The sequence below is a fragment of the Triticum urartu genome, chromosome 7 (assembly GCF_003073215.2).
Source record: "Triticum urartu cultivar G1812 chromosome 7, Tu2.1, whole genome shotgun sequence".
In the NCBI taxonomy this organism is placed as follows: Eukaryota; Viridiplantae; Streptophyta; class Magnoliopsida; order Poales; family Poaceae; genus Triticum; species Triticum urartu.
In genome coordinates this window covers 414,105,137-414,120,690 of record NC_053028.1, presented here as the reverse complement: position 1 = coordinate 414,120,690, position 15,554 = coordinate 414,105,137, and the positions used below count along the sequence as shown (strand labels likewise).

Sequence of the window (15,554 nt, the reverse complement as noted above, 5' to 3'; positions counted from 1 at the left end):
AATGCTTGCTCTCCGATGGATTTCACTTTTTTTGTTAAGCAAACAACATAATTTCTTCCCTTTATTATAAAAATGGATTTACAAGAGACCGGCCAGAAATAAGTGCAAAGAGGCTCAACCCGCTTAGCTAAATTAGACCTGAAACTCACACACACTCATAACATGACAGAAGCAACAAATAGACAAGCCATTGGTAATGCATCTTGTGGCTAGCAAGAAATGGGGTGAAATATTGCAGCTGTTGTAGTTCATACTCCCTTCGTCCGCAAATACTTGTCATCAAAATGGATTAAAAGGGATGTATCTAGGACTAAAATATATTTAGATACATCCCCTTTTATTCATCTTGATGACAAGTATTTTCGGACGGAGGAAGTATGTTTTATCCCTTCTAGTGTGTGTCTCATTGCAAAATTCAGAATGTCCTTGGTGCCCAAAACAACAGAAACTGGTAAAGGTTGCTAGTTTAATATGCAAAAGTGATTAGTAAAACATCTAAGAAAATCAATGATTCTTGTTATCATTAATATGAGAAATAAACAATTTTTATTGCGTTATTCAATTTACAAAGAAATGGTAGTGCTATTTCAGTTGCCAAATAGCAATATAAGTCTCAACCATCAAAATTCTTATGCATTCTATTGTTATTTTAAAATGTGTTTTAAGCAAAATCATACTTGAACTTTTCACTATGTACGATTATATAGTTAATTGCAGAAAATAGTTCACTATCTATTATATAAGAAAAGCACAATATGACACATAACAAACTGGTGTATTAGAATTAACAAAAAAATCTAGTTATTTGTCTGGTGGACAAGCTCTTTATTAGCATATCACAATCGGCTACATAACCATACCTAAAAAGATTGTACCTGTTAGATCCATAACATGGTACCTATATTGATCGCATTCTATTTTGAAGGAAAACCATCATGTCAACTTTATTGATGCCCCTACACATCAAACACCGACAACGAGCAAAGATAACATGATCAAAATCCAAGAACTAAGCACATACTTTTAGATCTTCATATCGTGTTTAAATTTGTCATAACTCACTAGATCAACATTATTGTACTTAAGCACATCATATCTCTTAGACCACATAAGTGTACATAAACAAATCACATATGCATAATTGTACATTGACAAGTTGTATCCGTTAAATCTTCATGATTGTATCTAAGGAGATCATAACCAATATTACTTCGTAATTGTTGCTAGATATATCATAACTCATAAACCAACATAATTGCAATTAGATAAGTCTGACATGAAACTTATTTTAAGTACGCATACTAATTATCATTGTTCGGGAACTCGGTAACTGGTAACTGCTCGGTCGACTACTGATTAGCGATTAATCGGTTAATCGGCCATTTAACTGAATTAATCGGTCGATCATTAATCGGCTGCACATGAGAATATATTGGCAACATGTAACTAGTTTTTCACGTATTGTACACCACATAATCCAATGCTCATAGCTACGTATTATACATTTATACTAAAATATAATGTCGTAGCTCGTAGGCCTATAAAAAGCATGGACAAGAGGTAGAATTGTTACCTGGATGGTTTGATCATGATGCATCCAAACAGGAAGGCAACAAACCTACAGAATTGATGATAGATATGCATTTGTATATGCTCTAAACTTGTCATTGTCAAGATAAATGATTAAATGACAGCAATACATGTGACAACAAGAAGCCACACATGAAACATGACAAGATAAATTAAAATGACAACCACACAACTTGGCAATATGCAGCCACACATAACAAGATAAATAGCAGCCACACATGTGAACATGGAATAATTCACTACAAGGTTCAACACAAATAGCATAATAGGTAATAAGGTTCACTGACCACAAATACTCAAATAGTTCTCATAACTCGTAATAGCCTGAATTGCCGCTTCGGTTACCCCCCTTTTTTTATGGATGCCGCTTCAGTTACATGACCCATCACCGATTAATCGGTTTGACAACCAATTAATCGTCTGACAACCGATTAAATGCCAGTTAATCAGCTTGACCATTTAATGAAACGAGTACGTGCTACTCGCCTCAGTTAGGCATTGAGTAGCGATTAAATGGGCATTTAAATGATAACTCGGCCGAGTTCTTGAACAGTGCTAATTATTAGACACAAGTAGTGACTTACAAGAAAATATAACCAGTGAGAAAATGCCTCTTACCTTCTTTTGCTCTTAGGGAATGAGTAATAATGCTAACATATGGCATACAACAAATTTGGCTGATGAATGATTAGGCACTAACATGATCATCGATCGAGGAATACCTATAGGAGCGTTTTGCAATGGAGAGGCTAATGACTTGGGGGAGGGGTGGGTTTCATAAGTCTAAAATCAATACTTTCAACACATTAAAATGTTTGCATAAGATGGCGCCCTCGTATTTTCAAGGACTACAATGCTAGTTGCTCACAAAATGCAAATGAGATTTGAGGTATCATACAAATAGTGGAACCGACAATTTCTTACACAATTATCATATAGGACAAGTACCAATGCTTTATCACAAACATCTGTATTGACAGGTTTACATGAACATACTACCTCTGTCCAGAATTACTCGACGATGAAATCAATGTATCTGGACGTAGTAGTATTATCCATTCGCTGACAGCGGGATCTCCGATGGATCGCCCTTTCACACGTAGGCAACACCACTGTTTTTGTACATAAATACCAATAAATCAACAAATCTTGAGCTGCACAAGTCTTCTTGTGACTTTGACGTGCACACCAATTCTGTGTCTGCTGATCAAAGCAACACATCATTATCATCTTTACTTGGTAAAACTTGAGGACCGGCTATATATTCTAAAAGAATATCAAAAGTCAGCTGCTTTTACCCGCCCTGAACAAGAGACCAAACACGGTGCCGCCGACATTTCCCGCCGGTCCGTCGTCGTCCTCAGTGCACGCACTCAAGCACGGTGCTCGGCGCAACGAGACGACTGAGCGGCGAGCCAGGCATGTCAACGGCGCCACCGGCGTCGAGCCGGGCGCGCATGTCCATGGCCTTGCTGATGTAGAGCTGCTTGACGTTGCCACCCTGGTTCTTGAGCAGCCGCAGAATGCTGCGCTTGGCGTTGGCGCGGAAGGGGCAGTGCGAGCTGAGGAAGCCGTCGACGAGGTGGATGTACGCTTCCAGGTCGTGGCAGCAGGCGGCGTCGGCATCGGGACGGAGGTACGGGGATGCGCGGCTGTCAAGGCGGAGCTCGCGGCCGATATCAGCGTACCACCGGCCGCCGGGCCGCGGCGGGAGGTGCGGCACGACGTCGTGCGCGTTCACCACGCGGAGCACGCGCGCGCCCCGGGCCTCCACGCGCTCCGCGAACGCGCGGTTCCCCACCCTCGGTCCCCCGAACGAAAACACCGTCACTTGCTTCGGCGCGTCGCCGTGGCCCGCGAGCTCGTCGGCGATCAGCACCGCCAGCGCCGCCCCCAGGCTGTGACCCGTCACCGTGATGCTCACCTCCTCTCCCTCGTACTTTTTCAGTAGTCTGCGCACTTCGGTGACGACCATCTCTGACAAGCTCGGCGAACCGTCGCCGGCTGTCTTGTAAAGGTTCCGGAACCCGCACTCCACCTTTGCGTCGGAGGCGGAGACCGCCGAAGCTGCGGCGTCAACCGCTTCGGTGGCCGGGACGAGACCGGCGCGGAAGTTCTCAGCCCACTCAAGGACCGTGCAGGTCCCACGGAGTGCGATGACTATGTCGCGCCGGCCCATACGTCGGACCTCGTCGGGGCTGTCACACACGGCCACGTACCCGACGAGGCTCGTGCGCTGCGCGGCGCACGGCGCGGCAAGCGCGAGCCAGGACGGGAAGCCCACGGACGAGGTTGCGAATAGTGGCGCCGTGACGCGGTAGGCCGCGTCCTGGAGCGGGACGTGCACGGGGGCGGCGAGGTCGCCCGGCGTGGCGTCGGGCTGGGAAAGGAACGCGCCGTACGCGGCGTCGACGAACTCCCCGTAGCGGACGATCTCGCGGCGGAGGTCCGGGTGCAGCGGGTCAAGCAGGCCGCGCCAGCCGTCCTCGCCGTGCAGCCGCCGCCACGACGCCGCGATGTCCCCACGCGGCGACGGCCCGTCGGGCGGCACCGGCTGGAACAGGCGCGGCGACAAGTCCACCTGCTCCTCCTTGGCCACGGCGAAGTCGCCCTTGGCCCGCTTGAAGAAGGACGGCAGCCGCAGCAGCGGTGCCTGCTGCCTCCTGCGTGCCGGCTGCACAGGCGCCGCGGCAGTCCCACTGCTCTCGATGGCACCGCGGCTTCGGAAGAGGTGCTCGAGGTTACCAAGGTGCACCCTGTTGCTCGACGCCGCGACGGACGCTCTGGCTCCGTGTGTGGCGCTCACCGCCGGGCGGTGCAGCGATGTTGGCGGCGCGGCGGCGGAGGTCATGCAAGGCAAAAATGGTGTCGAGGCCAGCGGAGCCGCATACAGTAAGTTGGGTACGTACGTCCAAGATACGGAAGCCAGGAGGAAGAAGAGGCGATCGGAAGCGATGAGCTCACGAGTGCCTTTTTATAGCGGCACCAGCGAAGTTGGCGTCAACGCGGAAACTTCGTTTGTTACGATGATCAGGATCGCTCACATCATCAAGTCATTATCAGTCCTGATTCTGAACAGCAATACGTCTTAGATTTTGACATGATTTCAAACACGCAACTAATTTAATCTTTATAACTTTTAAATAAATAGATAATACCTTATGCGTTGCTGCCAAATCGGTCAAAATATATTTCAGTAAAATTGTATTGCATTTAACATGAATCGTCCGAGAAATGGGCGGCCTATCAAATTCTTTGCGAGATGAAGGAGTTAAGTAGCCAGTTTCAGGCTTCCAGCTCTAGTTTTCGAGTCGGTCGATCTAATGTGGAGGTTAACCTCAAACACCTTCAAATGCTCATGGACACGTCCGAATGTGTTCGCGGACAGCCGACCGCCAGGTGTGCCGGTCATCCAATGCTATTCCTTGATTATCCATCCCTTTGTCCAATGAAAATATGAGAGGGAAGGAAAAAAAAAAGGAAAAATGAGTTCATGATGGTGGGGTTAGAATGATCCTTTGCCGAGTTGGCAGTGTTGCCGGACACGCCTGGCTTACCTATATCTCCATTGATTTAGGGACGGGCAGGGGATTTCGGATCGTCGAGGCTAGTCCGTGAATAAACGAGGAATTATGTTGAAGGTCTAAAATTGTCTGAACCGTCATGTCGAGATGTATATAGGCGGTTTGATAAGCCAGGTTAGAGATGCCCTAACTTTTACGATTTAAGAGGACAATAATAAGAGAGCAGCCGCATGTTGTTTTAAGGCTGCTACCACATGGCTAGGGTTTCAGCCCCTTTAATAAAATGAGTGTTAAACTGCGGATTACCTTACGTTTAGGCTTATGGTAGTCGAGACCGTTCCACCATGCACCTTTTTATGTGATCTTGTGTAGATTCGGTAAACAGCGGTGGTTGTTACTTGTTAGACAGGGATTCATTCACTAGTCAAATTGTACTCAATTACTTCTTAGAAGATGGAACCTAGCTGCTTGGCAAGCAAGTCTCCATGTTCTTACTGAATCTCCTTTGCTAATTGCTATTGTACTTTTCGGTCCCTATCTCCTGTGAATTCTTTGCTTACACGTCCATGGCATCTCTACCTTTCCAGCTAATGCGAGATAAGACTAGCTCTTGGTTTTACTTTTCAAGATCTACAAACAACAAGATGAATTTTAGTCAGACAATACCATGTACCAATTACACCCGCAAACCTTTTCCATTATATTTATCATTTTTAAATATTCGTATCAATACTTTACATAATTTTGACCTATAGGAATGTGTTATATACTAATCATCAACCTTTGAATGTACTAATCACCAGCCTTTGCATGGTTATATTGGTGTGTCCTAGGACTTTTTGGGTTGAATTGCAAAGAAGAAGAAGAAGACTTTTGGGTTGAGTCAGACACGTCCTCGTTATCCTAAAATGCACGATTTAGTCCTATCTGATCCAATACCAAAATTACTCGAAGGTGCTATGCATTTTACCCAAATGAAAACCATCTAACTAAAGCCTCATCCAGTCATTTTGACTTTTGTTTTGCCGTGCGCCTGCCTTGAGGTGCAAAATGAACTTGTTTTTTTATTAGTTGAACTCACATTTTACTTGTATTCTGAATGCTTTAGTATAACTACAACGACAATAAATATGGATCAAAGGGAGTATCATGTTTTATTCAAGTAATGGAACGGGAAGGTTGATCTCGCTTCCTATTGGTTTGCATAAACATCAAACTATTTATTCATTAACATAATTTTCCCTTATGAGAGAGTAGCTGGGGACTATTAATTAATAAGAATACATCTGTGGGTAAAATGATGAGTAGCTATTAATTAACCCATCGTGTGTTTTCTATTTGATCCATTTGTTGGAAATATGCCCTAGAGGCAATAATAAATTGGTTATTATTATATTTCCTTGTTCATGATAATCGTTTATTATCCATGCTAGAATTGTATTGATAGGAAACTCAGATACATGTGTGGATACATAGACAACACCATGTCCCTAGTAAGCCTCTAGTTGACTAGCTCGTTGATCAATAGATGGTTACGGTTTCCTCACCATGGACATTGGATGTCGTTGATAACGGGATCACATCATTAGGAGAATGATGTGATGGACAAGACCCAATCCTAAGCCTAGCACCAAGATCGTGTAGTTCGTTTGCTAAAGCTTTTCTAATGTCAAGTATCATTTCCTTAGACCATGAGATTGTGCAACTCCCGGATACCGTAGGAGTGCTTTGGGTGTGCCAAACGTCAAAACGTAACTGGGTGGCTATAAAGGTACACTACAGGTATCTCCGAAAGTGTCTGTTGGGTTGGCATGAATCGAGACTGGGATTTGTCACTCCGTGTAAACGGAGAGGTATCTCTGGGCCCACTCGGTAGGACATCATCATATTGTGCACAATGTGACCAAGGAGTTGATCATGGGATGATGTGTTATGGAACGAGTAAAGAGACTTGCCGGTACCGAGATTGAACAAGGTATCGAGATACCGATGATCGAATCTCGGGCAAGTACAATACCGCTGGACAAAGGGAATTGAATACGGGATTGATTGAATCCTCGACATCGTGGTTCATCCGATGAGATCATCGTGGAACATGTGGGAGCCAACATGGGTATCCAGATCCCGCTGTTGGTTATTGGCCGGAGAGTTGTCTCGGTCATGTCTGCATGGTTCCCGAACCCGTAGGGTCTACACACTTAAGGTTCGGTGACGCTAGAGTTGTTATGAGAAATAGTATGTGGTTACCGAAGGTTGTTCGGAGTCTCGGATGAGATCCCGGACATGACGAGGAGCTCCGGAATGGTCCGGAGGTGAAGATCAGTATATTGGACGAAGGGTATTGGAGTCCGGAAGTGTTCCGGGGGTATCAGGCTATGGCCAGCATGACCGAAAGGTGTTTCGGGAGCCCCGGCAAGTGTGGGAGGGCCTCATGGGCCAAAGGGGAAGGGGCAAACCAGCCCACTAAGGGGTGGTGCGCCCCCCACACCCTTTCCCACATTACTTGGGGGGTTGGGGCGCCTCCACCTGGCTTGGGAGGCAAGCCTCCACCTGCTTGGCTTGGGGGGTAAGTCTCCCTAGGATTTTCCCTAGGGAGATCCAATCTGCCTAGCCGCCGCCCCCTAGGGGAAACCCTAGGGCGCCTCTCCCTCTCCCCTTGCCCCTATATATAGTGGAGGGGTGGGAGGGCAGCCGTGACCTCTTCCCTGGCGCAGCCCTCCCTCCTCCTACACCTCCTCCTCCTCCATAGTGCTTGGCGAAGCCCTGCTGGAGAATCACGAGCTCCATTGCCACCATGCCGTCGTGCTGCTGGAGTTCTCCCTCAACTTCTCCTCTCCCCTTGCTGGATCAAGAAGGAGGAGAAGTCCCCGGGCTGTACGTGTGTTGAACGCGGAGGCGCCGTCCGTTCGGCGCTAGATCGGAATCAACCGCGATCTGAATCGCTGCGAGTACGACTCCTTCATCCGCGTTCTTGCAATGCTTCCGCTTAGCGATCTACAAGGGTATGTAGATGCACTCTCCTTCCCCTCGTTGCTAGATTACTCCATAGATTGATCTTGGTGATGCGTAGAAAATTTTAAATTTCTGCTACGATCTCCAACAGTGGTATCAGAGCCAGGTTTATGCGTAGTTTCTATGCACGAGTAGAACACAAAGCAGTTGTGGGCGTTGATTTTGTCAATTTACTTGCCGTTACTAGTCTTATCTTGATTCGGCGGCATCGTGGGATGAAGCGGCCTGGACCGACCTTACACGTACTCTTACGTGAGACTGGTTCCACCGACTGACATGCACTAGTTGCATAAGGTGGCTAGCGGGTGTCTGTCTCTCCCACTTTAGTCGGATCGGATTCGATGAAAAGGGTCCTTATGAAGGGTAAATAGAAATTGGCATATCACGTTGTTGTTTTGGCGTAGGTAAGAAACGTTCTTGCTAGAAACCTATAGCAGCCACGTAAAAACTTGCAACAACAATTAGAGGATGTCTAACTTGTTTTTGCAGCATACGCCTTGTGATGTGATATGGCCAAAAGGATGTGATGAATGATATATGTGATGTATGAGATTGATCATGTTCTTGTAATAGGAATCACGACTTGCATGTCGATGAGTATGACAACCGGCAGGAGCCATAGGAGTTGTCTTAATTTATTTATGACCTGCGTGTCAACATAAACGTCATGTAATTACTTTACTTTATTGCTAAAGCGTTAGCCATAGTAGTAGAAGTAATAGATGACGAGACAACTTCAAGAAGACACGATGATGGAGATCATGATGATGGAGATCATGGTGTCATGCCGGTGACAACGATGATCATGGAGCCCCGAAGATGGAGATCAAAAGGAGCAAAATGATATTGGCCATATCATGTCACTATTTGATTGCATGTGATGTTTATCATGTTTTACATCTTATTTGCTTAGAACGATGGTAGCTTAAATAAGATGATCCCTCACTAAAATTTCAAGAAAGTGTTCCCCCTAACTGCGCACCGTTGCGAAGGTTCGTCATTTCGAAACACCACGTGATGATCGGGTGTGATAGATTCTAACGTTCGAATACAACGGGTGTAAGCCATATTTACACACGCAATACACTTAGGTTGACTTGACGAGCCTAGCATGTACAGACATGGCCTCAGAACACGGAAGACCGAAAGGTCGAACATGAGTCGTATAGAAGATACGATCAACATGAGATGTTCACCGTTGATGACTAGTCCGTCTCACGTGATGATCGGACACGGCCTAGTCGATTCGGATCATGTTTCACTTAGATGACTAGAGGGATGTCTATCTGAGTGGGAGTTCATTAAATAATTTGATTAGATGAACTCAATTATCATGAACATAGTCTAAATTGTCTTTGCAAATATGTTGTAGATAAATAGCTCACGTTGTAGCTCCCTGTTTCAATACATTCCTAGAGAAAGATTAAGTTGGAAGATATTGTAAGAAATGATGCGGACTAGGTCCGTAGTCCGAGGAGTGTCCTCACTGCTACACAGAAGGCTTATGTCTTTGATGCACCGCTCGATGTGCAAACCCCTACAACGTCGTCTGTGGATGTTGTGAACACCTGACAGACACATCCTGATGACTACTTGATAGTTTAGTGCACCATACTTTACGGCTTAGAATCGGGATTCCAATGACGTTTTGAACGCCATAAGACATATGAGATGTTCCAAGAGCTGAAATTGGGATTTCAGGCTCATGCCCGTGTTGAGAGGTGTGAGACCTCTGACAAGTTCTTTAGCCAACAATATGGAGGAGAATAGCTCAGCTAGTGAGCATGTGCTCAGAATGTCTGGGTGCTACAATCACTTAAATCAAGTGGGAGTTAAACTTCCAGATAAGATAGTGATTGATAGAGTTCTCTAGCCACTATCACTAAGCTACTAGATCTTCGGGATGAACTATGACATGCAAGGGATGGAGTTGATCCCGGAGCTGTTCGCGGTGCTTAAGACCGTAAGAGGTAGAAATCAAGAAGGAGCATCAAGTGTTGATGGTTTAACAAGACCACTGGTTTCAAGAAGGGCAAGGGCTAGAAGGGAAACTTCATGGATGGCAAACCAGTTGCCGCTCCAGTAAAGGAACCCAAGGTTGAACCCAAACCCGAGACTAAGTGCTTCTATTGTAAGGGGAACGGTCACTGGTAGCGGAATTACCCCAAATGCATGGTAGATAAGAAGGCTGGCAACTTCAACAAAGTATATACGTGTTATTAGTGTGTACCTCGCTAGTACTCCTGGTAGCACCTGGGTATTGGATACTGGTTCAGTTGCTATTACTGGTGACTTGAAGCAAAAGCTACGGACTAAACGGAGACTGGCTAAGGGCGAGGTGACGATGTGTGTTGGAAGTGTTTCCAAAGTTGATGAGATCACCATCGCACGCTCCATCTGCCTTCGGGATTAGTATTGAACCTAGATAAATGTTATCAGGTGTCTACGTTGAGCATGAATATGATTAGATCATGTTCATTGCAGTACGGTCATTCATTTAAGTTAGAGAATAATGGTTATTCTCTTTACATGAATGATACCTTTCATGGTCATGCACCCTATGTGAATGGTTCATTGAATCTCGGTCGTGGTAATACACATGTTCACGCCAAAAGATGTAGAGTTAATAATGATAGTACCACTTTCTCGTGGCACTGCCGCTTAGGTCATATTGGCGTAAGATGCATGAAGAAACTCCATGTCGATGGATGTTTGGAGTCACTTGATTTTGAATCGCTTGACACATGCGAGCCATGCCTCATGGGCAGGATGACTAAGACCCCGCTTTCAGGTACAATGAAACGGGCAAGTGACTTGTTGGAAATCATACATGCTGATGCGTGTGATCCAATGAGAATTGAAGCGTGCGGTGGATATCGCTATTTTCTCATCTTCACTGACGATTTGAGTAGATATAGGTATATTTACTTAATGAAGCACAAGTCTGAAACGTTTGAAAAGTTCAAGCGATTTTAGAGTGAAGTTAAGAATCATCATAACAAGAAGATCAAATTCCTATGATCTGATCAATGAGAATACCTGAGTTATGAGTTTGGCAAACACTTAAGACATTGTGGAATTGTTTCACAGTTGAAGCCACCTGGAACACCACTGGGTTATGGTGTGTCCGGACGTCGTAATCGAACCTTATGAGATATGGTGCGATCTATGATGTCTCTTATCAATCTACCGTTTTCATTTTGAGGTTATGCATTAGAGACAGCTGCATTCACTTTAGATAGGACACCATCTAAGTCCGTTGAGATGGCGTCGTATGAACATCGGTTTGGCAAGAAACCAAAGTTGTCGTTTCTTAATGTTTGGGGCTGCGATGCTTAAGGCTTCAGCCGGAGAAGCTCAAACCCAAAGCGGACAAACACATCTTCATAGGATACCCAAAGGTGATAGTAGGGTATACCTTCTATCTCAGATCCGAGGGCAAATTGTTTGTCGCTAAGAACGGGTCCTTTCTCGAGAAGGAGTTTCTCTCGAAAGAATTGAGTGGGAGGAAGATAGAACTTGATGAGGTTGTCGAACCTTTACTTCAACCAGAGAGTGATGCAACACAGAAAGATGTTTTCTGTGGCACCTACGTCTGCTGAATAGGAAGTTAATGATAGTGATCATGAAGCTTCGGATCAAGTTGCTATCGAACCTCGTAGGTCGATAAGGATATGTACTACTCCTAAGTGGTACGGTAATCCTGTCTTAGATATCATGTTGTTAGACAACAATGAACCTATGAGCTATGGAGAAGCGATGGTGGGCCCGTATTCCGACAAATGGTTAGAAGCCATGAAATCCGAGATAGGATCCATATATCAGAACAAAGTATGGACTTTGGTGGACTTGCCCGAAGATCGGCAAGCCATTGAGATAAATGGATCTTTAAGAAGAAGACGGACGTGGGCGGTAATGTTACCGTCTATGAAGCTCGACTTGTGGGAAAGAGTCTTTTCACAAGTTCAAGAAGTTGACTACGATGAGAATTTCTCACCCGTAGCGATGCTTAAGTCCGTCGGAATCATGATAGCATTAGCTGTATTTTTCGATTATGAAATCTTACAGATGGATGTCAAAACAAGTTTTCTTACCAGTTTTCGTAAGAAAAGTTGTATGTGATACAATAAAAGGTTTTGTCGATCCTAAGGATGCTAAAAGGTATGCTGGCTCTAGCAATCCTTCTATGGACTAGAGCAAGCATCTCGGAATCGGAATATATGTTTTGATGGAGTGATCAAAGCTTTTAGGTTTATACAATGTTTGCTAGAAACTTGTATTTACAAGAAAGTGAGTGGGAGCACTACAACATTTCTGATGAGTATATGTGGATGACATATTGTTGATCCGAAATAATGTAGAATTTCTGGAAAGCATAAACGGTTGTTTGAAGAGTGTTTTTCAAAGGAAGACCTGGATAAAGCTGCTTACATATTGGGCATCAAGATCTATAGAGATGGATCAAGACGCCTGATGGTACTTTCAAAGAATGCACACCTTGACATGTTTTTGAAGGAGTTCAAAATAGATCAGTCAAAGAAGGGGTTCTTACCTGAGTTGTAAGGTGTGAAGTTGAGTAAGACTCAAAGCTTGACCACGGCATAAGAAAGAGAAAGGACGAAGGTCGTCCCCTATGCTTTTGTCATAGGCTCTGTACGGTATGCCATGCTGAAGTACCGCACCTGATGTGTACCTTGCCACATGTCTGGCAGGAGGGTACAAAGGTGATCTAGGAGTAGATCACCAGATAGCGGTCAAAATTATCCTTAGAGGAATAAGGAAATGTTTCTCGGTTATGGAGGTGATAAAGAGTTCGACATAAAGAGTTACGTCGATGCAAGCTTAACACCTATCCGGATAGCTCTGAGTAGAGATACCGGATACGTATAATGGAGCAATAATTGGAATAGCTCCAAGTGGAACGTGGTAGCAGCATCTACGATATAAAATTTTGCGAATACAAAGGGATCTGAATATGGCAAGACCCGTTGACTACAACCTCTCTCACAAGCATAACATGATCAAACCCAGAACTCTTTGAGTGTTTATCACATAGTGATGTGAACTAGATCATTGAGTCTAGTAGACTCTTGGATGTTGGTCACATGGCGATGTGACCTGTGAGTGTTAATCACATGGCGATGTGAACTAGATTATTGACTCTAGTGCAAGTGGGAGACTGTTGGAAATATGCCCTAGAGGCAATAATAAATTGGTTATTATTATATTTCCTTGTTCATGATAATCGTTTATTATCCATGCTAGAATTGTATTGATAGGAAACTCAGATACATGTGTGGATACATAGACATAGACAACACCATGTCCCTAGTAAGCCTCTAGTTGACTAGCTCGTTGATCAATAGATGGTTACGGTTTCCTCACCATGGACATTGGATGTCGTTGATAACGGGATCACATCATTAGGAGAATGATGTGATGGACAAGACCCAATCCTAAGCCTAGCACAAGATCGTGTAGTTCGTTTGCTAAAGCTTTTCTAATGTCAAGTATCATTTCCTTAGACCATGAGATTGTGCAACTCCCGGATACCGTAGGAGTGCTTTGGGTGTGCCAAACGTCAAAACGTAACTGGGTGGCTATAAAGGTACACTACAGGTATCTCCGAAAGTGTCTGTTGGGTTGGCATGAATCGAGACTGGGATTTGTCACTCCGTGTAAACGGAGAGGTATCTCTGGGCCCACTCGGTAGGACATCATCATATTGTGCACAATGTGACCAAGGAGTTGATCATGGGATGATGTGTTATGGAACGAGTAAAGAGACTTGCCGGTACCGAGATTGAACAAGGTATCGAGATACCGATGATCGAATCTCGGGCAAGTACAATACCGCTGGACAAAGGGAATTGAATACGGGATTGATTGAATCCTCGACATCGTGGTTCATCCGATGAGATCATCGTGGAACATGTGGGAGCCAACATGGGTATCCAGATCCCGCTGTTGGTTATTGGCCGGAGAGTTGTCTCGGTCATGTCTGCATGGTTCCCGAACCCGTAGGGTCTACACACTTAAGGTTCGGTGACGCTAGAGTTGTTATGGGAAATAGTATGTGGTTACCGAAGGTTGTTCGGAGTCTCGGATGAGATCCCGGACATGACGAGGAGCTCCGGAATGGTCCGGAGGTGAAGATCAGTATATTGGACGAAGGGTATTGGAGTTCGGAAGTGTTCCGGGGGTATCAGGCTATGGCCAGCATGACCGAAAGGTGTTTCGGGAGCCCCGGCAAGTGTGGGAGGGCCTCATGGGCCAAAGGGGAAGGGGCAAACCAGCCCACTAAGGGGTGGTGCGCCCCCCACACCCTTTCCCACATTACTTGGGGGGTTGGGGCGCCTCCACCTGGCTTGGGAGGCAAGCCTCCACCTGCTTGGCTTGGGGGGTAAGTCTCCCTAGGATTTTCCCTAGGGAGATCCAATCTGCCTAGCCGCCGCCCCCTAGGGGAAACCCTAGGGCGCCTCCCCCTCTCCCCTTGCCCCTATATATAGTGGAGGGGTGGGAGGGCAGCCGTGACCTCTTCCCTGGCGCAGCCCTCCCTCCTCCTACACCTCCTCCTCCTCCATAGTGCTTGGCGAAGCCCTGCTGGAGAATCACGAGCTCCATTGCCACCATGCCGTCGTGCTGCTGGAGTTCTCCCTCAACTTCTCCTCTCCCCTTGCTGGATCAAGAAGGAGGAGAAGTCCCCGGGCTGTACGTGTGTTGAACGCGGAGGCGCCGTCCGTTCGGCGCTAGATCGGAATCAACCGCGATCTGAATCGCTGCGAGTACGACTCCTTCATCCGCGTTCTTGCAATGCTTCCGCTTAGCGATCTACAAGGGTATGTAGATGCACTCTCCTTCCCCTCGTTGCTAGATTACTCCATAGATTGATCTTGGTGATGCGTAGAAAATTTTAAATTTCTGCTACGATCTCCAACACCATCTACATGATAAATTTTGTTTTAATGCTCTATTGAACGATGTTTCGCCTTGCAACATATCTCACATTTTTGGGTCTTGGTTATGGCGTTTCCATTTCTCTTCGCTTGCTTATCAATGTTGGCCTCGCTACAACTTTATTTATTTGACTATGCGGAAATGATATTTACATCTGACAGGAAGGAATTATAATATTTTTGCACAAAGTTTAAATTTTTTTTTGACTTCATAATAAATCTGGGTTGCATATGCATCCTCAATGCAAAGAGCACGATAATATAAATTGTATTGAAAAAAAAAAACTTGCTCGTAACTGTTAAGCTAGTATTTAGTTCCATCTGATTACTATGACAAAGAAGAGTAGTAAGACTTCGAACTATGCCTATAGTCTTAGGGACTGTTCACATGGATCTGGTCCTAGACAATATACAAGTAATATTCTTGTCTACACAAGGAGGAGACATTTGTAAGGCATACACGTACTAGTGC

General features: G+C 45.2%; 1 protein-coding gene across 1 annotated transcript; it reads right to left on the bottom strand.

Moving 5' to 3' along the window:
- Positions 1-2,466: 2,466 nt before the first annotated feature.
- Positions 2,467-4,525, bottom strand: LOC125521035 (phospholipase A1-Ibeta2, chloroplastic-like). Its single transcript, XM_048686092.1, has 2 exons — positions 2,889-4,525; positions 2,467-2,790 (listed from the first exon to the last, which is right to left on the bottom strand). The coding sequence occupies exon 1, from the start codon at positions 4,439-4,441 to the stop codon at positions 2,951-2,953; it is 1,491 nt and encodes a 496-aa protein (XP_048542049.1). The 5' UTR covers positions 4,442-4,525; the 3' UTR covers positions 2,467-2,790; positions 2,889-2,950.
- Between the last annotated feature and the right edge of the window lie 11,029 nt (positions 4,526-15,554).